This window comes from Phyllostomus discolor, chromosome 3, assembly GCF_004126475.2.
Source record: "Phyllostomus discolor isolate MPI-MPIP mPhyDis1 chromosome 3, mPhyDis1.pri.v3, whole genome shotgun sequence".
Classification (NCBI taxonomy): domain Eukaryota; kingdom Metazoa; phylum Chordata; class Mammalia; order Chiroptera; family Phyllostomidae; genus Phyllostomus; species Phyllostomus discolor.
In genome coordinates this window covers 204,360,848-204,388,384 of record NC_040905.2, presented here as the reverse complement: position 1 = coordinate 204,388,384, position 27,537 = coordinate 204,360,848, and the positions used below count along the sequence as shown (strand labels likewise).

The 27,537-nt window shown below is 65.1% G+C and overlaps 1 protein-coding gene across 7 annotated transcripts in view; it reads right to left on the bottom strand.

Annotated features, from left to right (window-relative positions):
- LOC114493992 (DAB2 interacting protein) overlaps window positions 1–27,537 on the bottom strand; it is a 183,080-nt gene that overhangs the window by 8,664 nt on the left and 146,879 nt on the right. For 6 of the 7 annotated variants that reach the window (XM_036022167.1, XM_036022165.1, XM_028508893.2 and 3 more), the window contains 11 exons: window positions 18,522–18,675; window positions 16,725–16,823; window positions 15,273–15,827; window positions 13,168–13,312; window positions 12,943–13,087; window positions 9,933–10,169; window positions 8,060–8,261; window positions 6,041–6,219; window positions 3,197–4,088; window positions 2,445–2,597; window positions 88–281 (listed from right to left, as the gene is read on the bottom strand). In XM_036022167.1, coding sequence (XP_035878060.1) covers window positions 88–281; window positions 2,445–2,597; window positions 3,197–4,088; window positions 6,041–6,219; window positions 8,060–8,261; window positions 9,933–10,169; window positions 12,943–13,087; window positions 13,168–13,312; window positions 15,273–15,827; window positions 16,725–16,823; window positions 18,522–18,675 — 2,955 coding nt within the window. The remainder of the gene's footprint in view (window positions 1–87; window positions 282–2,444; window positions 2,598–3,196; window positions 4,089–6,040; window positions 6,220–8,059; window positions 8,262–9,932; window positions 10,170–12,942; window positions 13,088–13,167; window positions 13,313–15,272; window positions 15,828–16,724; window positions 16,824–18,521; window positions 18,676–27,537) is intronic. The other variant, XM_036022166.1, reaches the window with a different exon arrangement.

Sequence of the window (27,537 nt, the reverse complement as noted above, 5' to 3'; positions counted from 1 at the left end):
CCCTGCAGCTGATCCGCCCTGACTGGCAGCCTCCTGGAGGGCGGCGTGGGGCCGGCCTGAACTGGAGCTGGACCAAGGCACCCTCACCTGCTGATGATGCCCTTCATCTGGATGTCCTTGTCCTCCTGCTGCCGCCGCAGCCGCTCCTCGCCCTCCTCCAGCCGGGCCTGGTACTCCAGCACCAGCTTCTGCGTCGTCTCCTCCTGGCACTTGAACAGGGTCTCGTACTCCTCCAGCTTTTTGGTGGAGATGCGCAGCTTGTCCTGAAGCACTGCCAGGTCCTGCCGGGAGGGCGGCGCGCCACGGGCAGGGCAGCCGGGACAGAGAGCGCAGCCTCGTGAGCCTGGGCGGTGGCACAGGGCGGGAGGGCGCCCGGGCCGGCCTGCCCCGGGCCCTCGCCATCCCCGCTCACTCCGCGCAGGGAGGGGCAGTCGAGTCTGCCTCCCGCCCCCCAGCCTAACCGCACGGCTACAAGGGGACCGCTATGAGGGAACGGAGACTGGGTAGTGAGGGTCTAACGCAGTGAGGGTCTAACGAGGGCTTTCAGCTTCTTACAGCAAAAACAGGCTAAGACACTCTGGCTGTGTCACAGGGCCCTGACGACACCCTGCGAGACGGGGGCTCTTCGGGAGTAGAAACGGGTCCCGAGGGCCAAGTGCCCTGGGCACGTGGAGGGCAGTGACTGCCCGGGGGAGTAAGGTCCTAGCCTCCATCTGACCTTACGGCCGAGGCGGTGGCGGGGGAAGTGGGAGGGAGGGGTTCGGGGCAGGGTGGCCCCGGCATTCCGGATCTGACCCAGCCTAGCACGCTCGGCCTTTGGGGGAGATATGGGTGTGTGAGGCAGCAAGAGAAGCAGCAAGCTGGGAGGCTGTGCGGGGTGGACAGAGAGCGAGGCAGGGCGGACACCGGAATGAGGGGCCCGGGGCCAAAGTGCCATGAGGACACATGACTGGGGCGAGGGGGCGGGGGCAGGAAGAGCCCCTCTTTGAGTCCCGGGGGCAACAGGAGCCCAACTCAGCCAATACTAAATAAAGGACTGTCCCCAAGTCAGGAGACAGCAAAGCCGAGAGATCCAACCCCACCTCGAATGTCATCCCTGAAGCAAAGCTGGACCCACAGGGGAGCCTGGCTCCGGGGGAAATGGCCCTGGCCCCATCCCAGGTCTTCTGCTCAGCCGGCCAGAGGGGTGAGGGAAGGGCCTGACAGAGGCAGGACCGGGTGTCCAGGGAGCTCAGGGAACAAAGGCCTCCTGGGTTTGCCTGTGAGGGTTAGTAGCAGAGGGTGAGAAAAGCAGCAGCGCATTCAGCCAAGGGACCCGAGGACAGGGGGCACTCCGGCCACAGCTGACCCTTAGAGAGGCGCCGAGCCCGGCCCCAGGTCCCCGCAGGAGCCTGTGGTGAGGCCAGCCCTCCCCGCTTCCCGGCCAAACGCTGGCTCCCGGAGCACCGTGCCCCGTGTCCCCTGGTCCCCTTCCCGTAATCATGGTGAAAGCAGGTGGATGCGGTGGACCAGGGCGTGGTGAAGGGTGGCGAAATGCAGCATGGACATGGGCCTCGCCCCAGGGCAGGGCGAGGGGAGCGGCCACCTGACCCCCGCGCCCCTGCCTGAGGGGCTGCCACAGGCCTCCCCGGGGCCAAGGGGGTGAGGGCACCTGGGGGCGAGCGGGGCAGTGACTGCTGGCCAGGGCCTTGCAGGGGCAGGCCTGGGCTCTGGCCTCCAGGAGGAGACGGGAACCAGCCATGGACCCTGGGCAGCTGCCCCAACCCCCGGGGGAACGGGAGGACAGAAGCACCCCGCTGCTCACAAAATGCTAGATGTGTGGCAGGGTGGAGTGTGGGTGTTTTAGAACGAACCAATTTCTCCGATGGGGGAAGAAGCCACCTCAACGGCAACCTGACGCTAATCCCCACCCTGGCTCCCTCTCCCCCAGGTCCTGGTGGGGATGGGACTGGGAAAGAGCCAGGCCTCGGGCAGGCACGAGCCTGGCGGGGGGCAGTCTCCCAGCTGTCTCAGGGACCATGCCTCCGACTCCTCATGCGTGAGGCCCCCTCAAGGGTCTCCATGCAACTCTTCGGCACCCTCGACCCTCAAGTCCCAGACCCTCCAAAGCTCACGGCCCAGCCACTTGGGCACGGGGCCTCCCAAAGGTCCGACCACCAGGCCCCAGGTGTCTGGACCTGGTACAAGTCCCAGCGGGTCTCACGGGCAGCCTGGGAGCAAACTCAGGTCTAAGCTGAACCCCTCTTGCTGCTCCTCCTCCAGATCCCCCTGACCGCTGTCCTAGCACAGAACCAGGAGCTGAGAGTACCCCTGCAGCTCTGTAGGACCTGGCCGCCTGCAGGCCCGAGCAGTGCCCCTCACGGGGGACTCGAGAGGAAGGGCTCCTGCCAGCCGCCGTGGGACACGGCCCCGCCCTGTCCCAAACTGCCAGGGTGCAGCTTTACCTTTTCTGCTTGGCTGAGCTCCTCCTTACTCCTTAGCCTATCCCTGTGGGGGGGGTCTGGGCCCAGGCCCTCGTCTTCTAGCAACTGCGCGTTCATGGTCAAGAGCCAAGCGGCCGTGCGGTCCAGGGCATTGGGGCTCACAGGTGAAGGGCCCTACAACGAAACACACAGCTGTGAGGTCTGGAGGGTGGCAGAGGGGAGGGGCAGGGGTGAGGGTCCAACCCAGCGAGCCGCGGGGACAAGGGTGGTGACCTCCAGCTGACCGGGCCACCCCTGACCGAGGAAGCACCGACTCCCAGACGGCGGCCGAGGGAGAGCCGAGCGCCGAGGTGGCCTCTGAGCTGCCCTCTGCCGCCCAGGTGAGACGACGGGGCGCTCCGCCCAAAGCACATCAGGCCCACGTATGCTGCGTGCCCTGGGTGACGGGAAACACCATGTCCCCTGGTGGCGGAGCTCTGAGGCCCGCTCAGAGCAGGGACAGGCTCTGTGGGGCACAGATCGACTCCTACCCTGGGAAGGACCTTCACAGGCTCAGAACTGGAGATGGACTGACCGCTCCGTCCTTGTCCCTGCCCCCTGACCCCAGCTGTCTGAGGGGAACTGGCAAAGGGGCCCGGAAGCTGCAGTGCCCCTGGGTCACAGGACTGGGGCCGATGTGGCGTCTTTCAGCATGGGATGGCAGCCGGGTGCGGGTGGAGATGGAATGACCGGGAGGAGCAGCGTAACGGGCCCGCCCTCCCCCGCGCACTGACCTGCTTGTGCGCCGCGCGCGGCTTCAGCTCGGGGCTGTCGCCCTTGGAGGACGAGGACTGCTGCCGCAGCCGGGCTCCGGGGCCGGCCCAGTCGGGCGAGGCGGACGCCAGGGTCCCGCTCGAGGGCCGCGGGTACTGCAGGGTGCTCAGCAGGGTGGGTGGCGTCCGGCCACGGGGGGCGGGCGGGGGCGGCGGGGGCGGGGGTGGCGGCTGGTCGATCCGGCGCTGGGGGCCGGCGCTGTTCTGCCGCGGCACCGTGGGCTGCCCGCCCTTCTCAGTCAGAGACATCTGCCTCCGCGCCAGCTCCCCCGGCCGTCGCCCGAGCTCCTCGGCGGCGGCGCTGCTGAAACTCCCCAGCTTGGCAGCCGCCGCCAACTCCTCGCTGTTGCTGTGCGAGCTCAGGGAGCTGTGGCCCTCAGAGCCCGAGTCGCCAAGGCCTCGGGGTGACAGCGGCAGGCCGGCTGCCATCTGGTACACGGGGTTCTGGAAAGAGAGCGGTGCCAGCAGCTGGGGCCGGCCCGGCGCGCCCTCGGAGGTGCCTGGCGTGGTCGGCGTCTGGCCCGCCCGCCGCACGGTGGCCAGCCCTGCCAGGCTCACGGGGGCTGCCCGTGCCGGCCACCCGGCCACCAGCTGAGCCGCAGGCGCCTGCCCGTCGGTGGGGAGGGCGTCGGGGCCCACCGGGGAGCCCGCCTCCCCGTCCAGCGCGCGGGTGTCTTGGAGGTCCACCATGGACAGGCTCTTGCCACCGTTGGCCATCTGAAGATCAGGCTCGTTGGCTTCCGAGTAACTTGAGCTGCGAGCAGGTGAGGGCTGGACCCCGGAGGACCTTGTGACAAAAAACAAGTCCTTGTTTTCGGGGGTTGGAGACGGTAACCGGGTGAAATCTATCAGACTGCAGGGAGACAAGCACACACAGGGAAAGAAGGGGGAAGAGAAGAACTGTGAATGCGGCCAAGGCGGGTCGGAACCGAGAGCCCCCGCCGATCTGCCGGGCCTGGCGACCTGAGCTGGGGATGGGGGAGGAGGGGGACGGGGGCGGGAGGGGAGGACCAGGGACCCAGCTGCAAATCCCACAGCCCGGGCAGCTGACCCCGGCAGAAGCCCCCACGGGGACTGGGTGGCTGAGGTGGCTGCTCTGGCAACAAACCCTCGTGCTAGGGGCCAGGGCCACAAGGGCCAGGCCAGGCTGCCTGGCAGGCCCTTCCCCTGCTCAGCTGCATCTTGGGATGATGGGGGCCAAGGCCTGAGTGTTCTGGAAAATTCCCCTCAGCTAATCCCAAACCAGAACACCGTGGCGCTCTGCTCTCCAAAGGTCCTGCCCAGAGAAATCCGACTTCGAAGCCACAAGGGCTCCCTCTGCCTCTCCCCTCTTGCTCCTAATCAGACTGGGGACTGCAGCGGGCCCGGTGAAGCCTCCCCTGCCCAGCCTCCCGCTGCCACGCCCCTTCACTGACTGGCAGGCGGGGGCTGGCGTTCCTGCCAAAAACAAGGAACCAGAGGAGGATTCTCAAGGCGTGACTCAGGCAGGGAGGGTCTGTGCCTGCAGTGGCAGGCTGTGCCCTCCCCGGCCTTGCAGCCTCTCCTGGGCCCCCGCCTGGCAGTCGGCTCCTCGGAAGGGGGCACCATGTGGAGGGGCCAGCCAGGCTCTGGAGGAGAGTGTGTGGGGGTGAGAAGGGCTCTGCAGAGGCTGGAGGCAGCCCGGACTCTGGGGTCTGACATGGGCTGGGGATGGGGTGTAAGACTCGGCTTAGCCTGGGACAGAGAGAGGAGGCACCGTGCCCCAACGGATGGGCTCGTGGGGAGCAGCTGTGACCGCTTGGGCCCACGCACTGTGAGCCGAGAAGAATGGACAAGGGCACCAGGTGCAGCCGGGAGACACCCCAACCGGCCACACACCTGGTCAGTTCTCCTCAAAACCCACGTGCCTGGCCGTCTCCCAGCCAAGGTGCGTCCCCAGCATAACTCAGACCTGCCTCACCTGGCAGGTGCTGCATGAACTCAGGACTCAGAGGAACCTGGAGAGGGGCGTCTGGCCTCTTCCTGAGCCCCAAGCCCTACACACCACACCCCCTAGGTCCTCGATCTCCACACCCTCATCCGCTTAAAAGCCTGGCGCTGCCACCATCTCCAGAGACCCTCGCCCTGACCCCCAACTCTGCTGGCCCAGCCTCATCCTCACTCACGAGCTGGCCCAGGGCGGCCCCAGGTGAGGAGGCGAGTGTACGACTGAGGCATACATGGGTCGTCCATATAAATGCCCACCTCTCAGAGGCACGCCCTCATCCTGAGAGCAACGATAGGGAACATCTGCCTCCCCCTCCGCTGAGTGTGTTTTACGTACAAGGCACAGGGGGGTCGGGCCTCAACACTCTCGTTTTCTGGAGCTCCCGGCCTCAAAGCCTTGCAGCTGCCCAAACTGCTGCCGAAAACGCGCACCCCTGCAAACCATTGCTGGAGACTCCGACTGGGCGCAGGACACACCAGGAGGACAGGTATTTTTCACACACCTGGATGACCCAGAGGTCATTTGGGAGCAGTAATTACTCTCCAACAGAACGTGCTCTCTTTACCCAGGCCCTCTACCCAGAATGCATTTCCCACCAATGCAAATGTTTCTTAAAAGCTCAAACTACAGCATCACTTCACCCAGGCAGCCTTCCCTGGTTTTTCCCAAGTGGAGGTTCACCACTCAGGGGCTGCACACCACCTTTCACGTCCCACCCAGCTCATTGCGCCATCACTGGTCGGCAGCCTCCTGCCCAGCCCAGCCTGCAGGCGGGCTGGGCCGGCTGTGCTCTGTCTGCACGTGCTCCCCCCAACGCCTGGCACGCCGGCAGCTCTTACCCAGAGAGGTCGTTCTCGATCACCATCTTCTGCAGCCCGGCCGAGATGCTGCTGCTCCCAGAGCCAGGCGTGGAGGCCAGGTCATTGGTCCCTGGGAGCTGCCCACTGCCTGGGGTGCTCAGCGCCGTGTGGACGTCCCTCAGGATGCGAGGCAGGGGCCCCAGTTTGGAGATGATGCTCTGCGAAGACACGGGAGGAGGGAGGCGTGACTTGCTGGGGCCACTGGGGGACCAGGGAGCCGCGGCCACTGTGCCTCAAAACGCCCGAGGAACGAGGCGGCGCACAGACCCGCCCTCCCCTGCCAGTCAGATCCACGGTGGGGCTGGGGGCCAGGAGTGTGCAAATCACACCTTTACCGGCTCCCCAGATATTGCTGGGACAGAGGTGCGAGGTGTGAGACCCACAGGGAGACACGGACCCAGCCTGAGCCTTTGGCCCTAGTTCGTCCTATCTTGGTGCCCTTCCCCCCAGAGAAGACAGTGCAGGTGGAACCCAGAATTCCCACACCCCTACACACCATCTACTCCACGGGGTGGGCCGGGGCCTGACCCTTTGACACCTGGGCCCCGGGGAGGTGGTCCAGGCACAGAGCAGGCACCACCATGTGTCTGTCAGACGATTAGCAAATGGACGGCCAGGCAGAGGGGGACACCTGGGCCCAGGTGGGCCTCATGGTTGTGCTTAAAACTGACAGCGCTAAGGAAGGACTCCAGGCTGTGGAGCCCTGCTGAGGGAGGGGACTCTGCCTCCACCAGCCTGGGCACCAGCCTTCCGGGGAGGGCTTTGTGCCCAAAGGAAGTGTGACAACCCATGCTGCTGTCCCCAGAGCAGAGCCTTGAGAGATGCGGAGCCCAGCTGCACACCCTCCCTGCAACACCGACGGCTGCCGACCGCTGTGCAGGCCTGGGGCTGGTGGCCGACACAGGGACCCCGTGAGTGGTGGCAGCCGGAGTGCCTGTGTCGGCAGCAGAGCAGGGAGAGCGGGCTGTGGCCCGGCTTTCCATCCCCCCCCCCCCCCCCCCGCCACGTGTCTGTTGCAGCTCAGGGCAGCAGACATAAAGGAGCAGAAATGACCGCAACAGCATCTGTTTGCGGTGAAAAGCTGGACTAACCCGAGTGTCCAGCAACAGGGGGCCGGCGAAATAAACCGCAGTCGTGTGGCGGGACCATCTGTGGCCACGAGAAAGGGCACAGCAGCCGAGCAGCGTGTGCTGCTGCAGAAAGATGTCCACGCACACCCACACCGCGTATGTGAAGTCTCGCTTAGCACAATCTGAACAGGAAAGAGCCCTGTGCTCATGCGTGTGCCCTTAACACACACACACACAGATGCACCCAGCAGGCTGCGCACCAGAGCGCCCTGTGGGGCCGCTGCCGGGAAGTGGGACGGGGGCGGGAGGCCTTCCGGCCCTGTCTGAGCAGTAAGGACTTCTGCGGGGGCCTCTCAGAAACAGCGACGAACATCCTGGAGCTAGACTGTGGCAGGCCCCGCTCCTGCTGCCCAGAGCCTGTTCTCTGTGTGGCCGGGGCTGCTGGCAGGGCACAGTGGGCCCCCCGGCCACGGAGGGCTCACTCCAGGTGGCTGCAGCCACGCCAGGGGTGCCTAGGGAACGCCTGTTTCAACAGACGGTCAAGGGCAATTGTGAAAAGGTTTGTCACTTCCTGCCCGACACGCAAAAGCACGGCATTCTCAGTCTTTTTCTTGTCAGGGGCCTTAAAATCCAGAACGAGGACGTTTTCACAGAAAGAGCTAAATCTGATCACATTTCTCACGGGGAACATACCTTCCTATGTGCAGTCCACCCACTCAATGCCAAGTGCGCGGAGACACAGCCAGAGCCCCAGTGCCGGGGTGGGCTCCCGGGCGGCAGGTGCTGGCGAGCGAACGGGGCCCCGAGACCCCAGTGCGTGCTGACGGGGCCCGGGTTGGGACCTTGGGCGCCAGCACCCGGGCGGTGCGGCAGATCTGCACCGCACAGGGGAACCCTCCGGCCGCCCCCTGCCCCCAGGGACAGGCACCTGCTCCAGCTGGCTGACGGCCTCCCAGAGCAGCGAGTGCAGGCTGGACAGCTCGCGGCCCAGGTCGATGTAGCCCTCGAAGCCGGCCGTGTTGGAGATGGTCTCGGGGTTGGAGATCTCCAGCAGGAAGCGCTGCATGTTGGTCCACTCGTGCTCCAGGAACTGGTTCATGAAGGACATGTACTCCTCTTTGCTGCCGAACCTGGAGAGAGGGCCAGCGGGGTGAGCGACCCGGGTCTGAGGCAGGCCCCCGGGAAGCCAGGCCCCACCCAGGAGCCCCCTTCTCCGAGACACCCCCACCTCCTCAGCTCCCACCCCTTCTCGCCCACTGTGGCCAGCTCCCCACCACTAACTCCACCAGCTGACCCATCTGCTTTGGCTCACGGCCCTCCTTCCTCACGGACAAGTCCAGGGACCCTTTTCTGGAACTTTCCTCACAGGAATGTCCTGTGGCCCTCGCTCCCCTTTCACTGCCGGTCACAACTGCCTCCCTCTCGCCCTCAAGTTTCAACGGCCTGGCGGGCAGATGACCCTCAGCCCACGCTCAGCCGGGTCTCTCTGCCAGGCCTGCAGACGTGCACGTCCACAGCCCCTCCCCTCACACCCAGCCTGGCCAGGCCGAAGGTCATGGCCACCCCCCAAATCCAGGCCCTCCTCCCACGCTCCCTATCCCAGCGGGGACACCATTGTCCACCAGATAACTGAGCCAGAGTCTGTCGGGTCATCTCCTCCCACAACTGGCAAGGCCAGCTGACCTTATGTTCTTCTCATGACCCTTGACCTTGCAGCCACCGCCTCCGGCATCACCTCCGCACCCCCCAATACTCCCTCTCCTTCCCTCTCCCCAGAACCAACCACAGCTGGGCTCCCCCATCTCTCAGGTGCACGCCCCGCTCCCTCCGATCTCCTTGCCTGACCGCTGTCAAGTTCGACCTTTGTAGGACGGCAGCTGTTACACGAGGGCTGTTCCTCTCCCACCCTTAAGCCCTTTGGTGGCTCCCGCCACTCTGCCTGGCCTTCAAGTCCCTACTGTCCTCCTGGGTTTCTTTCTCCCACTCCCCCCAGTCGGCACTGAATGATTCGGGAACACCACGCTGCTCGTCCCCGCAGCACGCCGCCTGCCCGGGGCCCGCCGTGCCCCTGCTCCCCACACGCAGCTGGGGAGCGGGCGTCCGGGGAAGCCGCCCTGCCTCCCGCCCCAGCCAGCACAGGGCCCTCCCGAGAGGCCGCATGCGTCTCTGCTCCCTCCTGCTGCTCCCTCTTCAGCCCCCTCGGCCTGCACTGAGGTGCTGGTTCTGCGGGGCTGGGACTAGGCGTGACTCACAGCCCAGCAGAGAGGTGGCCCTGGAACGGGGGACTGGATGACCCAGCCCTTCCGCTCCCGCCCCCTCCATCTAAGGAACAGTCCGGAACACGGACGTGCTCTGCGAGCAAGGACGCCCTTGACAACACTCAACAAGGACAGTCTGTAACGGCCCTCGTGCCCGCCCACCCCCGGGGACGGGCTGCGGACACACGGGCCCTCCGCCCTTGAAGGCATGTTAGTCACTCATTTCAAAACGAGGCTTGTGAATGTCAAACACATGAGGGGAGCGGGGGGGATCCTTAGGATAAAATGTTAATTCAAAAAAGCTGAATGGAAAAAAATATCTTCTCACCCCTGAAAATTCAGGAAACATACCAAAATGGCATGTACTTTTGGTTGGAGGAGGACGGGGTGTGGGGATCTTATTTTGGAAACGGGGGAGGGGAAGACTGAGCATGACTGGGGCAGGCCGCCCCACCCCCCACCCCCCGCACCCACCCATCTGCCCCGAGGCCCCTGGCCCCACCCCAGCCCTGCCAGCCCGCCGGTCGGGGAGGCAGCACTCACTTGGCGAAGTTGGCCAAGTTCTGGGTGACCTTGGCGATGAGGGTGAGGGTGCGGGCGGTGCGGTCGTCGGGGTACTCCTGCAGCAGGTTGAAGAGCGAGGGCGACATGATGGCCGGGCAGAGGAAGCGCAGGAACAGGGAGGCGCTGATGAGCCGCTCGCTGATGTCGGGCCGGCCGCGGCTGCTGCACTCCTGCCGCCACGAGGCGAACACCTCCTTCAGCTCCCGCGGGAAGACGCTGGGGAGCGACAGGCGAGACCGGGCCTGGTGGTCAGGCGGGCGGCGCCAGGATGGGACGGGAGGGTGCGGCGCAGGGACCCGGAGCAGGGACCTGGAGCTGGGTCTGGCGCGCCCTGAGTTCCAGCCCTGAGAGCTGTGAGCGCGGCCACAGCTCCACCACTCGACGTCACCCGGCCCCCAGCCATCACCTGGCCATCTTCCGCCAGGCGGACCGGGCTGCCTGGGAGCAGAGACAGCGCGGGGAGGGCGCAGAGTGCCAGGGAGTGGGAAGGGCAGTCCCCAGCCCTTTCTGAGCTCCGGTCAGGGTGCTGGGCGCCCCCTGAAGGGTGCAGAGGAGCCAGTCTCTGTCCTGACCCGGACGGATGGCAAGGCCAGCTCCGGGTCTGGGCCCTTCCCACCGGCCCCAGCGCTTCTCCTGCCTCCCCAGACAGCAGGCACCTGGGCCGAGGGGGCAGTGAGGGAGACACAGCCGGGACAGACCGCGGCTCCCTGGTTCCCAGCAGCAGCGTTGGAGACCTACTCCCCTCGCTCAAGCACCGTTGCAGGAATTGGAGGTTTTCGGGAGAGCCCAGAGTGACCAAGATGGCAGGAATATTCTAATACCACGTAAGACGTACACAGCTCTCCATTTCTAGACAGGGATGGACTTCCCTGGCAGACCCAGTGAGCACAGACGGGCAGGGCCCCTCACCCCACAGCAGGCATCTCCACCTGCCACAAGGGGGCCTTGCCAGGTCAAGCTATAAGTACCTTTCCCTCCTTTTCACCCTGAAAGGGGCACCTCCTACCCTGGCGCAGGCCAGGACCCGGGGCTCCCTGAACCCATTCCCTGCCTGGCTCTGTCATGACCTCCGGGGGGGTCGGAGCAAGTGCCCAGTCCTCCTTGGCCTTTCATTTCCTCGCCGTTACACCGAGAACAAGGCCGTCTAAAGGCTGAGACCCCCAGGCCGTAGGAGGCCTTGATCGACCTCGAAAGCTTGTGCCCAGCAGGCCCAGCACCCAGGCCAGTGGGCTCTCAGCAGGGACTGCGGTGGGCACAGAAGTACGGCCCGAGGGGACGTGAGGGCCGGCGGCCTCCAGCCCTGGTCCTGGAAGAGCCCGGCACAGGCCCGGGCAGGGGGCAGCTCCTGGGCAAAGAGCCTGGCCCCGGGCATCGTACACTGAGTGAGGACATTTATCGATGGCATCCAGCCCTGAGCGGTGCCTCTGGGCCTCTGACGAACACCAGGCAGAGGAAATGGAAAATCATGGCCCGCGGTCCCCAGTCCCCGTGTCCCACACCCACCCGCCCTGGGGAGAGAGGGCAGTGCGGAAACCAGCCGGGCCCCACGGCGGGGAGTGTGCTCCCAGAGGGTTCAAGGCTCTCAGGCCACCCCCCCGACCCCTGGTGCGGGGGTCATCAGTGACCCGGCTGGACCTGGGCAAGCACTCTGTGCGGCCCAGGAACAGAGGGACCTGCACAGCGGGGCACCCCCTCACCCCACACTGGCTCTGGCCATTTCCCCGCCCCCTTCCCAAGGCTGTTGCCCACCTGGTGGGCCTCTCTGCTGGACAATTCCAGGGCCCTTTGTGTGCCCAGCCCCGAGCCGGGGGTCCAGCTGCCCCGGGGTGCTCCCAGCATGTGCAGGAAACAGGTGCAGACATGGGGACAGTGCCACTCTGATGGGATCAGGGGTATGACAGAGGGCCCCCCAGGGAGGTGAGCGGGCTGCCTGAAGGCGGGCCACAGGAGGGAGTCAGGGGTAAGGCCTTCAGGCAGGAAGGAAAGAAGCATGAGCGAAGAAAAGAGTAAGGTGTGGTGGGGTGGGGTCCGGAGAGGGGTCCGAGTGGGGAGGGGGACGCAGGTCCTGAGGGGAAGCAGTGGCCAAGGCGGAAATCGGAGCAGCCCCTGTAGTGTGAAAACAGTCCAGGCGTGTGGGGCTGGTGGCAAGATCCCCGCCCAACAGCCACACACACCACGCCCTCGGCAAGGCCGCACCCCACGTAAAGCTCAGCCGGCCACCACACATGCCTCAGGTACAGGCAGGTGGCTGAAATGCGAGCCTAGAGGACATGGCCCTCGGACCACTTCCGGCCCTGGCTGCGGTCCCATTTGAACAGTGCACTCTGCACGTCCCTGCCCTTCTCTCGGGGGCAGCAAGCAGCCGGCGGACCTCTGCTCTGCTTAAAGCCTGGTCCTCATTTCTCCGTTCTCTACCGTCCAGGCACCCACGCAGGCCCCTGCTGGGCCTGGCCGCAAGCCTGTGACGTGCGCACCACACTCTACGGACGGACAAGGGGTGTCAGCTTAAGCCATCCACACGCCCCGGATGGGGCCCAGCAGGGCCTTGTCTGTCTCGCTGCCCGGCACCCATGACGGTGCCAGCCACACAGGGCCCTCGATAATGAACACGTGCAATCGACTGCCAGCTCCACACGGCACAAACCGTGTCCTGCCTGCACTCTGGAACACTCCCTGACATCTGAGAGCCCAAGAAGGGCCAGGACAGCGGCCCAGCGGCCTGGCGAGACTTTGCGGAGCCAGGCCGAGGGTGTGCGAGGCTACCGGTGTACAGCCTGCCCTCTCCTCACGAAGCTACACAGTTTGCACGTTGGGCAGCAGGGAGCAGAGCCTCTCACTGAGCTGTCTGAATGAGGCAGCACACCCATGCCTAGTGCAGCGCCCGGAGCCCTGCAGGCGCCCAGCACAGGGCGGGTCAGGCGCCGGGCTGGGGAGGCCCCGGGCCGCTGAACCCAAGGAGGTCATGGGGGGTGGCGGGGGCAGCACTGACCAGTAGGAGTTGATGATCTTGCAGAAGGCCAGTTCACAGCACATCTTGAGGTTGCCCTGGTGCTCGGGGAGGTCAGCGGCCGAGCACTTGCTGGGGTCCACTTCGCAGTTCTCGTCGGACTCGTACAGTGCTTTGATGAACTCGCCTAGGGCCGAGAGGGAGGGTGAGGACCTGGGGCGCACGTCCCACCCTCCGCCCGCCACTGCTGGCCCGAACCCTCCCTACCTAGCGCGTCCTGCAGGTACTTCTGGCCCACCAACTTGAGGTACTCCTCGATGGCCTTGGTGGCCAGCGTGTTCTCCCGGAAGATGAGGTGCTCGTTGTCCCCACAGCGGTCCACCTCTGACATCATCAGGTCGGTCAGGAAGTCCTGGGGAGGCAGGCGTGGGGGGTGGACCTGAGCCGGCCGGGCAGGGAGGGCCCTGGGAGTCCGCGCCCGCTCCCCGGCCAGAAGCCCTGCTTCTCAAGGTGGCTCCAGCGTCAACCCTTGGGGGCTGCCGGGGAGAGAGGGGAGGGCAGCCGGGTGAGGGGGGCACCTAGTGCTGGGACATCAGAGCTGTGTCCGGAGACCAGGAGGCAGGCCTGGGCAAGGGCACGCCCCACGGACACGAGCTTCCCGCATCGCAGCCAGGCCAGCTGGACTCACGGCCCTGCTCAGCTCTGACCGTGCCTGTCTGAGTGACCAGAGGACTTCCCCAGCCGCACCATCCGTGCCACGGGGGACAGACGGGCCACCCTCTCTCCCTCCTACAAGCAGCTGCCGCTCTCGACCCGTGAATCTGAAGGGGTCTCCCACCAGACAGACCTGTCTTGTGTGGCCCCTCAGAGGACGAGAGAGAGGCAGAGGCTGTCCGGCTGCCCCAGAAGGCGGCGGCACCACTGCCCACCTGCAAACCTGGGCAGCAGCTCCTCCCTGCTGTGGGCCCACAGGCAGGACCGTGGGGCGGCCCCGGGAAGGAGCCTGAGCCCACACCTGCCCTCCGGACTGCACAGGGAACCTGTGGCTGAACCTGCTGCGACCGCCGGGGGGGCTCCCTCCCCGAAGAGCCCCTCCCCCTCTCACCCACAGCCAACCCTGTGATTTGGGGGAGGGAGCCCGAGTCCCGAGGGAGGGTGAAGGTCAGGGCAGGGGCCACCCAGCCATGAAGTTACAAGGTGGCCAGTGTGGGCCAGGGCTTCCAGCGTGCACAACTTTGGGTCCCTCTGTCATCACAAGTGACCCTTGAAATGCAGCTCAAGGCCCGGGAGACCCTGCTAGCCAAAGGAGGGACACGAGAAGCTGCCGTTGGCCTCTGGGGGGACCATGTCCCAAGGGGCCCTTCCTGACCCACAGATGACCTGTGGGGTCTCCTTCTCTAAAACGCAAGGAGCAGGACCCAGATTCTTACTGACGCCCAGGGGCCTCCCTGAACCCTGCAGCAGGCGCCCAGCCCAGGCGAGGATGAGGAAGAGCTTTGAGAGCTAGGACCCAATGAGGGGGCCAGCACAGCACAGGAAGTGACCTGTCCAAGGCCATACAGCTACCTGGGCCACATCTGGCCCACGTCCCCTGCTTCCTTTCCAGGTCCTGTTCCCCCCGCTGCACTGAGTAGAGAGGGGATGGCAGGGAGAAGCCCCTTGGAGTCCAAAGACAGAGACTCTGAGAAGTCACCTCACAGGAGAGCGGAGCCTGGGAGGATAGCAAGGTGCCGGGATACCTGGTCATGTGGCCCCCACACCTCTGGCCCTCAGTGCCCGTGTCAGATGCTGTGCGCCTCACCAAGAGCGCTAATTTACCCCCTTACCAAGTTCTCTGAACACAGGGGGAGCTCACATGCACGGCACTCCAGCGGCACCAGTTACTTCTATCCTCCTGCCTATGCTCCCCCTGCCCATCACAGGGCCACGCGGGGAGTGGGTGAGCCTGCATCTGTGTGTCTGGGTACAAGAGTGGGGGGCTGCGACAGCACCCTGGTGGTCACCAGATGGGGATGTCAACTGAACGTAACACCTCACTGGACACGTGTGGCTGGGTCCCTGGGACCCCTGAGCTGGAAGAGGCTAGAGCCCAGCCTCAGGGACCAGCCCCCTCGAAACCAATCCCTCACTGCCGGCTGCTGTCCCATCCATCGGCTTCACACCTGCCTGGGCAATCAGGGGCAGGAGCACGAAGCCCCGCCTCCGTGACACAACTCCTGGGTTTGCGGGCCCGCCCGGCTGTGGTCAGTGTGCCCTCGACAGGGCTGAAATCCCTGACGCGGACACAGGGAGCAGCAGGTAATACAGCGCGTCCCCAGGCCCTTCCACGTGGCCAGGGTACGTGGGGCGGCCCGCCCAGCCCGCGCACGCACCTTCACTTTGCCCGTGCTCTGCAGGATGTGCACCAGGGCCGACGCCATCTCCTCCTTGGTCTTGGCGCTGAGGATGGGCTCGAGGGCCGTGCAGAGCCCCAGGTAGTGGTTGGTGATGTGCTCGGCGAACTCCTTGTACATCTCCATGGGCAGGATGGTGACGGTCTGGTAGCGCGCCTTGATGCGGATCATGGGGCCGGGGCCCTTGCTGCCCTTGGGGTTGGGCGTCGCCACTGGATACCACTTCTCCACGAACTGCCGCCCGGCCACCGAGGCGGCGGGCAGGCTTACCAGGCCCAGGTAACTGTTGCGCTCCTTCTTCTTCTTCTTGTCCGTCTCCCGGTACAGGTGGACGGTGACGGTGCGCAGGGGCGGCAGGTTGTGGAACTCGAAGTGCTCGCCCCAGAAGACGTTGTCCGTCTTGAGCTTGCCCGTGGTGCGGGCGTAGAGCACGTCGTCCAGGCACAGCTCGCACAGGTACTTCTTCTTGGCCGGCAGGTCCTTGGCCTCGATCACCCACAGCTTCAGGATGTGCTCCACACGCCGGCTGTTGTCCTGCACACGCACAGGGGGGCCAGGGTCACCGAGGGGCCGGCCGCCCGCCTGCCCCCATGCCCAGGGCTGGGGAGACTCTGAGACCCCGCGGGGCCCGGAGGACGACAGGTTGGGAGGTCCGGGGCCAGAATCTGATAGGACGGAGCTGTATCTCCGCTCTGTCGTGAACTGGCTCACTGACCTTGGGCAAGGGACTTCGATTCAGTCCCCTTTCTGTGAAACAGGCACAAACAGTGAGAGGTCCAGTAAGAGGTCAGCGCACAGCAGGCCACTGTGCTACTTATTAGCTCTTCTAGTTTGCTGGTCTGTGAAGTCACCTCTTAGGTGACCTCAGGCCCCCTCTGTAGTGATGCCATGGTGACCAGGCCTCCGCCCAGGCCCTCGAGTCAGCCAGGGGGACAGATCAGAAGCAGGCAATTCCTGCTGGGGTCTCACAAACCTGCCGGGGGAAGCCCAGGGGCAGTGGGGACACAGAGCACAGCACCAGCCTGGGCCAGCGGTGCTCGCCTGGAGGGTGGGACCGGTGTCTACGCTGGAGTTGGATGGGTGAGCAGGAGTCGGCCAGGGAAGAGGGGACAGGAGGCCCAGGCAGAAGGACACCAGCACCCAACTCCCTAAGAGCCCACGCTCAGTTCTCTGGCCCAGCCTCCGCTGTGCAGCTTTGAGGGCAGAGGCCCAGAGCGCCCGAGTCAGCCCGGCCAACTCGGACCCCTGCCCAGGGCCCAACCCTGTACGTAGCCCACTACTCAGGCCCTGCCCCCAGGCCGGCTCCCCCCACCCCACCCCAGCCCACACCAGAGACAGGGATCCCCATGCCACTCCCTGAGGTGGGAGTCCGAGCTCCGCTCCGGGCCGACCCTGGGTCCCCCAGGCTTTGGTGGGAGGGGCACAGCCCACCTTGTTGGGGTGCACCGCTCGCCGCAGGTTCTCCATCCACTTATCCCGCTCGGCTGCTGACCGGCAGGAGAAGCACTTGCTTCCTGATGACGTCGTCACCTGTGGGGGATGAACAAGACAGTGTCACGAGGCAGGGGGACCTGGAGAGGCTGGGCAGGACAGAAGGCCTCCGGGGCGTGGGGGGCTGCGGCCACCAGGTCTGCAGCACCAGGCCAGGGAGCGGGCAGGGCACGGCGGAGGTCGACCCCTCATCCTCACGGGCGCGGTGCGGCGGTGAGACCAGCGTCCCGGAGCAGGTCAGCGGCAGGAGGGTGGCCCGGCCCCGCACCCCGGCTTCTGGTCCTGGTCCCGGCTCTCGCCCCTCCTCAGCGCCCTCCGCCCACAGGGAAGTGTCTTGCTGACCCCTGACTTTGCTCCCCTGAGACGGGAAGGCAGAGGGCACGGGGTGCCTGCTCAGGTCAGAGGGCAACGCTTAACGGGGGCTGCCCTCTGCAGGCACCAAGGACACCACCCCAGGTGGGCACAAGGGTCACCTCGGTCCTCAGCTGGCACCTTCCGGCGGTCCTCTTTTGCCAAGTGACAATGACAACAGTGATGGCCACAGAAACTTAACACTTTGGGGCCAGACTGGAGAAACGGGAAATAGGCTGTCTGGGCGTGCTGGGCCCCAGGGCCCTTCTGCCTGGAACCCCCACCAGCCCCTCGCCATGGGCCTCTTGCCCATCCTTCGGTCTCCTCCAGGGGAGGGAGCCCGAGCTGCTCCCGCTCTGTTGTCCTCCTCTGTCCTCAGCACCAGGCCAAGCGCTCTACAGGGGGAACCAGACTCCTTATCCAGCGATTTGAGGGCCGGCCCGAGCCACAGCGCCCCCTGCTGGGGAGCAGCGCCCAGACACCGTCTCAGCCTGTCCCAGGCAGAGCTGGAGCCCAGAAGCAGCCCAGCAGGACCAGGAGTCTTGGCCCAGAAAGAGTGGGCACAGGGCGAGGGGCAGATGCCACACGCTTTCCACTCTTCTCCTGGGGCCAGGCTGCCACGCTCACCCCCAAGGGGCTGATCTTCATTACCAGGCTCACTCCTCTACCAGGGAGCTCCCCTGAGTATGTAAGCTGCTTGTGGGTGGGAGGGTGTAGGGGGTGAGGTGGGAAGAGAATCTGACTGACGAGAGAAGCAGTCGGGGACTCCCCAGAACACTCACGACATCTGACACCCTGCTCCTGGCTTGGCTGCAGGCTAGCTGCTGTGTGACCTCTGACATCTTGCCCTCTCTGGGCCTCAGACTGCCCATCTGCCGTGAGGGACCGGACAGGGGACGCTCAGGGAGGGCCCTGCCAGGCCGGGTTGCTGCCCTCTGCCTGCTCTTAAACCTTGGGTCACAGAATGCTAGGGCAGAACATGTTCTGATCGCTTCACAGAGCGGGGAGGCCAGCCCAGAAAAGGGGGTACTCTCCACCGTCCCACACTGCACTTAGGGGGTCTCTAAGGAGGGTGAGCAAGCTTCAGGCACGGGCCTGGGGGCTTAAGCAACTCTACGTGGGCTTTCACCCCCTTTCACGGCTCACCGCCAGGGCCTCTGGCCCTTGCCAGCACGGGGAGCAGTGCTGGGTTACTTCCAAGGAGCCCGCGGAGAAGGAACAAAGCTCCCGTCTCTCAGCTCCACCTGGTCTCTCAGGAGCAAAAGCTATGAATAGATTCCAGCCATTGTCTCCCAGCCGAGGCCTCCGCATGCTCCAGGAGGGTGGCCGGAGACCTGGCCTGGAAGGAGACGCCGCCGGCACACGCCGGCCCCGAGCGGGACCCACCTCGAAGCAGTAGTCCTGGCCCAGGATGCTGCTGTGCACCGGCTTGATGACCACCTCCTCCTCCATGCTGAGGTCCAGCGCCTCCACCGCGCTGCTGGGGCTGAGCAGGGACTCGTGCGAGCGAGACTCCTTCAGCCTCGGCATCAGATGGGACCTGGGGGCGAGCAGCAGGTGAGTCAGGCTGGGCCTGCCACTCGTCGCCCTGCCCTGTCCCCTGTCCCCTCGCTCCAGGAGGCCTGTCCAGACCCCAAGTGGGAGGCACCCACTCCCCTCAACCCCACGGTCCTCCTCCCCTTCAGGCAGACTCAGGGGAAGGGGACACTACTGAGCTGGAATCACAGACACCTCTGTGCTGGAGTCACAGAGACCCACGATCGGTCCCTCTGCCAGCTGCAGGGCCCTGGGTCACCAGTCCAGGCTCTAAGGGATGGAGTGGCTGAGGGCAAGGCCGTCACTCAGCAGCGAGTGCAGGGTAGGGTCCGGCCAGGCTCCTAAGCAGACTCAGGGACCCGCAGGGAAAGGGCTGGGCTTACCCAGACGGCCTTCCCCATGCCCTGCCCCTCAGCCCCAGTTCCCACCTCCGTCCAGAAAGTCACTGCCGACACCGCTCCTTCTCACACACCGCCCCACTCCCCCGAGTTGAGGTAGGGGAGCCACAGAGACCTCACGGACCCATTTCACAGGTGAGGGCAGAGAGGCTCCAAACGGAAGGGACACAGCCAGCCGCACAGTTCCCGAGGTGCCGAAACTCAGACAGGCGCCACGTGCCAGGGGTGGGGACCGGGGCCAAGGTCAGTGGGCCCAACACAGACACAAAGAGCAGAGGTAACACAATCGCCACCTGGTGCCCAAACGGAGCCTGGACCTGGCCGGGCCCATAGACCTGGCCTCACTGCTCCCCTGCTCTGTGGCCCTGGGCAAGCCGCCGCCCTTCTCCGAGCCTTGGCTTTGGAAAGGGCCTCAGGAGGCAGCTGCACCAGTGCTCGGGAGAGTCTGCCTCAGCGGCACGGTTCCTTTCCAGAGCCCGGAGCACCCGGCAGTGCCCGCCCGAGCCCCTCCCACAGCTGGGACACAGGAAAAGCCTGAGCACCCGCCAGGCCTGCCAGGGCCACCTCTGCCGTGGAATCCGAGCGGGCCTCGCCCCTACTCGTGCCCATGGCCCAGACCCCTGGAACCGGCACAAAACCCACCCACTCAATCCATCTCTCCCTGCCTCGTCAAACACCCCACCTCGAGCCAGCGAGGACTGGCAGGGTCACCACACTCTTCTTCGCAGGACACACACCTGCAACCTGCTTCCAAGACCAGCGGGGTAAGAGAGGCGGAGGCTGCTTATGTGTGAGACTGAGGAATCCAGAGGCAAGCTGAGGGGCCCTGCCCAGAGAGGCTCCATAGGTTGACAGAGGCCACCCTCCACCCTCCAAAGCCATATCACTGTGGCACAGCCCACCCCAGCACGGAGTTCTGTGCTAAGCCCCACGCTGGAGTCAGAGCTGGAATGGGGACCCCAATCCTCGGGGACTCCACAGCCCAAGAGACCCCGTCCGGCTCCCTGCCCCTGCTCACCCATGCCTAGCAGGAGGCGGGCACATGGCCGTGGCTCATGTCACCACGGGAGCCGTACCGATGCCCTCAGGCAGGACTTCTGGAAGCTCCCGGGAGTGGCCAGGCCAGGCAGAGGCTACAAGACAGGCTGAAATGCGGCTGGAACCAACCCAAACCTCCACGGGGTGCACGAGGGGCATTTCTCAACGAGGCCCCAGCCCCCTGGCATCCCAGCTGGGGTGCCCCTGCTCCTCCAGCGCCCTCTCCCTGGGAGGCAGCGTTTCACACACACAGGCACAGCAGGCTGCCTGCTGTGCCACCTCGTGCTGGGGGCCGGCAGGCTCTGCCCTTGGCGAGCCCCCCAGGCCCTGTTCCCTCATCACAGCATGGCGAATGCCGTGTCGTGCCCTCAGCCGTGATTCCAGCCAGGGCCACCACCTCATGGGGCAGGCTCCAGGCCTCCCTCCCACACGGGGCTTCATGCCTCAGGTGCTGGGGAAGGCAGCCGGCCCAGGAACAGCTGGGGCCCACGGCCCCCTGGGCCTGCCACCCAGAGCTGACAACCCGGCCTCCGGGTCAGGACCAGGCTGCTTTCTGGCCCAGCCCAGAACCCCCTGCCAGGCAGGGATTCTGGGAGCCAGGGCGGGTGGAGCTGGGGACCCACCAAGTGGGCTGGAGAGAGGAAAGGGAGGCAGAGTTGAGTGGACTGGGGCTGCCCGGGGACACCAGTGGGTCCTTATTCTGTAGCCCAGGAGCCCAACAGGCCCCAGCCAGGCCCTGAAGCCTGGAACCTGGAGCTGCAGCACCTGCTTTTTCTGCCCCACCCTCCTGCCCCACAGACATGCCCCAGCTGGCCCAGGCCTCGGGGGGCAGGTTCCTGGGTAAACAGAGGGCTGTGGGCAAGCTCACATCAAGGCACCCTGACTGCAGCTGGGCAGCCCCGACCCTCCCCGTCTCCCTGGCATTCCTCCAAGTGGGGGGACGTGGAGCAGGCCCAAGCTCACTGTGAGGAGGAGTCAGGACTCTTCTGGCCTAGAGAGGCCCAGGGGCTCCCCCAAGGTGCCAGGCTGCTCCCGCACAGCAGAGAGCCAGGCTCTGACCGCTGCTGTGTGGTCAGTAGGACCCTCTCACTTCCCGGGAAGGGGGGTACCATGAGTCCCAGGTCACAGATGGGAGAGCCAAGGCCACAGGGCAGTAAGCCCTCCCTGGACCCCCAAGCTACTGAGAGTTGCTTGGACAGGGTCTGCGGACCACGGGGCAGGGGTGCCCCACTGACCTTCTCCGTCTAGACCACAGCGGGACCCTCCCACGACACTGGCCCCTCTACCCAACAGGGCGTCACTCCCATCCATCCGCCCTCCCCTCAAGGCCTACGGATGACAAGTCACCTGCTTCCACCCGGGCCGAACCCTCCCCTAACTGCCCCTCGCTACCTCCCCACAAACCACACCCTGGCAAGATGCACCTCCCCAGCCGGTCTCCGACCAGCCTTGAACTTCCTCTCCCTCTGCAGGTCCGTGCTCACGCCTTCCAAAACCCACATTACCTTCCCTCAACGTTCTCTGCCTAACAAAACCCTTCTTTCGCCGTTCCCAAAGCCCAGCCGAATGCCCCCACAACTGTGTACACTGTTCCTAGCCTCGGACAGGAGCTCACACCCAGGCCGAGTGGCCGGGCCTGGCTCCACACCACCTGCCCACCGGCCTCCTCACCGAACTCTCAGGATGGAGGTCCCACCCCTCAGAAAGGCCGCGTGGCTTGCCTGAGGCCGCACTGGTGGCAAGCGGCGGGGCGTGATCCAAACCCCGTTCGGCAGAGTCCAAGGCTAACGCCATCAGCACGAGGCTCGTCCTCCCATCTCCCCACAGGCGACGATGGGCAGAGAAAGGCCCCCAGCCCGCCGCCCTGCTCGCCGTGACCCACGCATTCGGGGTCTGGGAGGAAGAGCCAGAGGGCCTGGCTGGGGCGGGGCAGCCGCTGCCCAGGAGCCCAGGCGACGTGCAAGGGCAGGGGCAGAGCTGCGGACACAGCCAGGTCTCAGCAGCAGCTCGTGGTGAGGGCGGGAACGGGAACAACGGGGCATTGTCCTGGCTCCTGGGCTGCAGGCAGCCTTATCAGCCAGCCTCCCAGCCAGCTCGCGAGCAGTGTTTTTAACTCATCCTCTTTTCTCCTAAAAGGTTAGCAATACAGAAGTTTAGCAAAGCCCCCATTATTTCAAGGAGGGAGGGTACCCCGAAACAAAATGTGCGAAGAATGTTTCCAGCTGCGGGCAGGGGTGGGACTGCAGAGCCTGGAAAGCAGGAGGCTCAGGGTCACCCTCCGGATCTCAAAGGGGCAGGGGAGCTGCCCTGCATGTCCCCAGTGGACAGGGCTGGGGCCGGGACAGCTCAGTTACAGTTCAGTTACAGCTGTCCCCAAATGGGCCGGGCCGGTTTGGTGTTAGAGGGAGTGGCACTCTGTATTTGGAGGTGCACAGGCAGGAACAGGGGGACCCTTTTACACCTGCTGTGGAGGGGCTGCCTGCGCTGCTGGCGGGCTGTTAAGGGAACAGGCCAGGCGGTCAGTGAGCCCCAGAAGTGCACGGACTCACACCCTCATGCCCCCCCCCCCCAGCAGATGGGAACAGGCAGGAGGGCGGGAGGGCCTGGTGTCAAGGGTGCCCGGCTTCGATCCAGTCTCCACGCCTGGTGAAACGCGAGACCTCGAGTTTTTAAGTCTTCCGACTCTGCAGGCCTCAGTCTCCCCGCCCGTCAGCGGGAGGGGGACGTCTCCTCCTCCGAGGGTGGCCGCAGGGATCCAGTGGGGGGGGGGGGGCTGGGCTGGGGAGAGCAGCAGGAGGGAATGCCGGTGACTCCTGCAGCCACTCATGACAGTCCCCGTCCCCTCCTGCCGGTTCCCTGCACTCGCCGCACTGCCCGACACCACGGCAGGGGCCACAGTGGGGCCGGGGACAGCCGTGCGCAGGCTGAGGAAGGCCGCACACGCTGTCATCCTGTCATCAAGGCCGACGTTTCCAGGGTAGACGACACTCCTGACATTTGTGGGGACACACTAGAGACTTCCCAGGCCATTCTGTTTCTTTCCCTGGACTACTCAGATCCTTTACCTTCTCCATGCCTCAGTTTTCCCCATCTGCAAAATGGGACAAACTCCTTCTACCCAAATGCTGGGATGTCTCGGGGGGGGGTGGGGGGGGCAAAAACAACAAAACACCCTTAATTTCCTGAAGTGAAAGGAAGGGAGAACGGGGTGCCTGGAGGGTGGGTGGCAGACCTCACTGAGTAGACCTCCCGAGTACAGACCCCCCCAACGCAATCTCCCCCCGACAAGCTGTGGGGTCCCATGCCACCGCCCACTGCCACAGCCAGGCCTGGAAGGGGTAGGAATGCTAGATAAAGCTGGTCTTCACGAAGGAGGTGCCCACCCAAGGGCTGGCAGGACCTGTGGACTCTGGAGTCAGGTCCCAACATGCCAACCACCCAGCCACGCTTCTGGCCTGTCACAGCTGGGCAGGTCCAGGAGGCTGTGCCGAAAATCTGCCCCTGGGGCCTGGCGCACAGGCCGGGAAAGGGCGCCGACCTCCTGGGAATCTGGTGGCAGGACACAGACAGGACAGTGCGTGCCCCGCCCCCACCCAGAACAGCCCGCGGAGCCAACTCCCCCCAGGCCCAGCCCTGCCCTCCTGGCCTGGGAACTGGCTGCTGAGAGGGCCAGCCCTCACTCCTGGCCCAGCGGGGGCCCCAGGGGAGGGGAGAAGAATGCAGCTGCCTTGTGGCTCCCGGGGCCCTGGGGAGACACAGCCTGTCCTTAAAAGGCAGGGAGGCTGCTGGCCCCGTCTGGGAAGGCTTTCTGGGATGACAAGGCCTGGCCTGGAGGCAGCCCTGGGGACCAATGGGACCCTGTCCCATGCCCAGACTGAGCCCTGGGCTGGAAGGGGCCTGGTCTACTGCCCTCACCCCACACCTGGGAGCCAGTGTTTGCCCTGACGCCTCAGGGCTGAGCTGCGAAGAAGGACCCACACCCTGGCAACCAAGAGGGGAGGACGGGGTGGCTCATCACATGCTCTGGCTCCCAGAGGTGCCCCGGGGTGCTGACGGACTGGGAGGCACCACAGCAGCCTGGTCTTGGCAGCCACGAGCTCAGCCTCATGTGCCACGGGAGTTCTTCCCAGGCACGCACCCCAGTGCCCAGCCTTCTCCCAACAACCCCGCGAGAGAGGCAGAAAGGGAGAGCGGGCACTCGGACAGGTCCGAGGAGCTGCAGCTCAAGGGGCGACCCTTCTCACACACGCCCCGGTCCGTGTAAAGGATTCGATGACAGAGGCTTTGGGACACCAGAGGAAACCGAGGCTTATAGAGGGGAGTGGCTTGGCCGGGTCCCAGGGCACAGAAGTGGAAGCTGGGGTCCCCATGGCCAGATCACCCTCCGTGGGACTGTCCTGGAACCTACTTCACAGGGGCCGGGCCTGGAGGCGGGGCATCCAGTCAGCCCAGGGGCCCAGCAGGTTCCTGGCCTGGCCCACCCCCCTGTGCTGGGACCCACAGACCCACTGCACAGCGTTGGCAGGCTCCCTCTTCCCCTAGGCTGCCGTGTCCCCACCTGCTGAGCCACCTCGGGAAGCACGGCCATCCCACCCCCCGGGGCCAACTCCCTGCAGACGTGAGGGACCCTTTACCGGCTGCCACATCTCTTCCCACCGCCACCACCCCTGGAACAGCAGAGCCACCCCTCACTGCTGCCTGCGGGCGGCTTGGGCCACGAGGCTGGAGGAGAGACTGACCAGGGGCACGGGGACGCTGCTCCCGTCTCAGGGCAGAGACGCACCCTCAGCATCCTGGCCGTGCCCGTCCCCACCCCTTCCAGGACGATTCTGCAGCCCCACGGAGTTTTCAAAACCAAACTGAAACCATGTGGCTACCTCCCCACATCTTATTTTCCCTTTTTTGGGGGGGAGGGGGGAGGTGGCAAAGGGCACACAGACAAAGAAGAAACAAAAAAAACTTTCCCTCTAATCCCCCAAGTCCTCCTGCAACCTGAATAATTTTGGATTTTTAATCAATAGCTGTCAGACCCGTCAAATTACTTTGGGGACCACAAAGCAGTTTTTAAACATTCATAAACCTCAGTGGAGCAGCAAAGTGCCCTGAATTTTAAAAGAAGAGAATCTGAGGAACACTCATTGAATAGGATGAGATCTGGGCAAACCTGAAGTTAGTTCAGGGCCCCGGGCCCCGCCCTCTCCGGTCCTCGGGAGAAACCTCCAGGCCTGGCACAGCCCCTCGGGAGGATCAGAGAGGGGGACGCGCCCAAACCCTAAGCCACCCTGTCACTCAAGGTAAAGCAGCACCCTAACCCAGGGGGCACAGCACCCGGGACTCAGACCCCGGCCTCATCTGCCTATAGCCCTGGCCCGCCAGCCCCGGAGTGGCCGCCACCCGTGCTGGCCCCTGCCCGTCCCCACCCCAGCCCCCCCTCGGGCAGCCCTGGCGAGAGGCTCAAGGTCCTGGCCGAGGCGTTCCTTCCCTGTGAGCTCAGTCTGTGCCGGTCTCCTCCTCACTCCTGCCAGCGCAGCCCTCGGTCCCACAGGTCACACCACCCAGTGAGCGCCTGGTTTCTGACGGGCTCTCCCGCCCCCGCCAGAAACCATAAACACCCCGACAGCCGCCTGGGGCCCGGGGGACTCATGACCCAACTTGGGAGGGATGATGAAATAAAAAATGAATGAGCTGAAAACCAAGGACTTCCACTCCTCAAGGAAGCCGCTCCCCCCTGGCTTATCACACTGCTCCCCGCCGCCCACCTCCGGGAAGCCCTCCGGGGCTCAGATGGCACCCTGTGGACTTCGAGGGCAGGGGCGGAAGCAGCATCTCCCCTCTCATCTCCTCCAGCCGGGACCGGGCACCACGCCAGGGGGTCTCCTGGGGCTGTGTGAGCCGCCGTGTTAGCGTGACAACGCGATCTGGGGACCGCTCTTCCCTCGTCCCTCCGCACCGGGCAGGCCCTTGCCAGCACAGCCCCAGCTGGCTGATGACTGGGGCACGGAAATGAGGCCTCCCTCCTCAGAAACAAACAGGCGCAAACACAACGCTCTGCCACTCGGGTCGCTGTAACGCACCTGCATGCCTCGGTCGTCCCGCCTGTGAAATGGGTGCTGCAGGGGAGCCTGCCACGCAGGGCGCCCTGGCCCTGCCTTTCTGGAGCATTCTGCGCTGTGCTGCCCCGTGTGGCCTCTCTGGCTGCTCCTGCCTTCTCCCGGGACCACTGACACTTCCAAGAGGCCTCCCACTCTGCCCAGCAGGCAGAGCCCTCCTGCCCCTGCCCCACAGGAAGCCTCTCCCAAAGCCTCTGCCAACTGAGCCGGAGAACCTCGGCCACTCCGCCCAGCCGCCACCTCCCAGAGCGGGCTGCGGAACACTGCCCCTTTAAGTACATGCCTCCAAGCCCCCATTTAAGAAGAGATGGACGCGCCTCAAAACAAACCCTGGCACCTGGGTTCCAGCCCCAGTGCTCCTCTCCAGCCCTGCTGCCTCTTCAGTTCGAGCCACCATGAGGGACAGAGGGGCTTTGTGGCCCCAGGGAGTGCAGATCTCTGGCCAGCCTCTCCTGCGCCTCAGCTCCCTCGGTTGACAAATGGGGCTGCCCTTACCTCCTGCTGGGGCCACTGGAGGTTCATGAAGCTGACTGACGCCCCCCACTCCTGGGCTACGGAACCCAGCACCCCAGTACAGAGTTACTGAGCACCTCCAGGACACCAGCACCAAACCTGGGGGTCGTGGGGACCCCGCTCCCCTCCCTCCCGGAGCCTGGTGTCTGAGACTTCCAGGGCGCCTCAGAGCTCTGCCTCCCAGACTGTCACCCGCAGGAGACAGCAGGAACGGTGGACAGTAGCAGAACAGGACAGGGTGGTGCCCGCCAGCCACAGGCTCCCAGGCCACCGGCAGAGGCAGAAACTCAGAGAAACCCAGTGAAAGGAAAGGGGCGTGGCTGCTGAGTTCCCCTGTTCCTGGGGACCTGCAGGCATCAAAGCCGCCTATGGCTCTCCAGTCCCCGCCTCACCAGCACACACCGGCGCCTGCCCACACGCTGGGGAAGCGCACACGGGACACTGGCCCCACACTGAACCCCCCCCCCCGCCCCACACACACACCTCTGACCCTCAGGGAGCCCGGCGGCCCAACTGCAGTGAAGAAACCTGAGGCTCTGAGATCTCCAGGGCCTCCCCAGGCCCGAACCCTGTGCCAGACCCAAGAGCCCGCCCTCTTTTCCCACCCGGCACAGCTGCCCCTGGGATAAGCTGGCTCTGTTACTTGCCACCTGACCCATGGAATTCCAATCAATAATGCCACACATGTTAAATACAGCTTCCAAGGTACAGCCCAACCCAGCTCAGACAGCCCTGCTCAGCCCCGTCTGGGTCCAGGTCCACGGGGCGGCCCACCCCCACACCTGGCTCAAAGACCACCACCTCCAG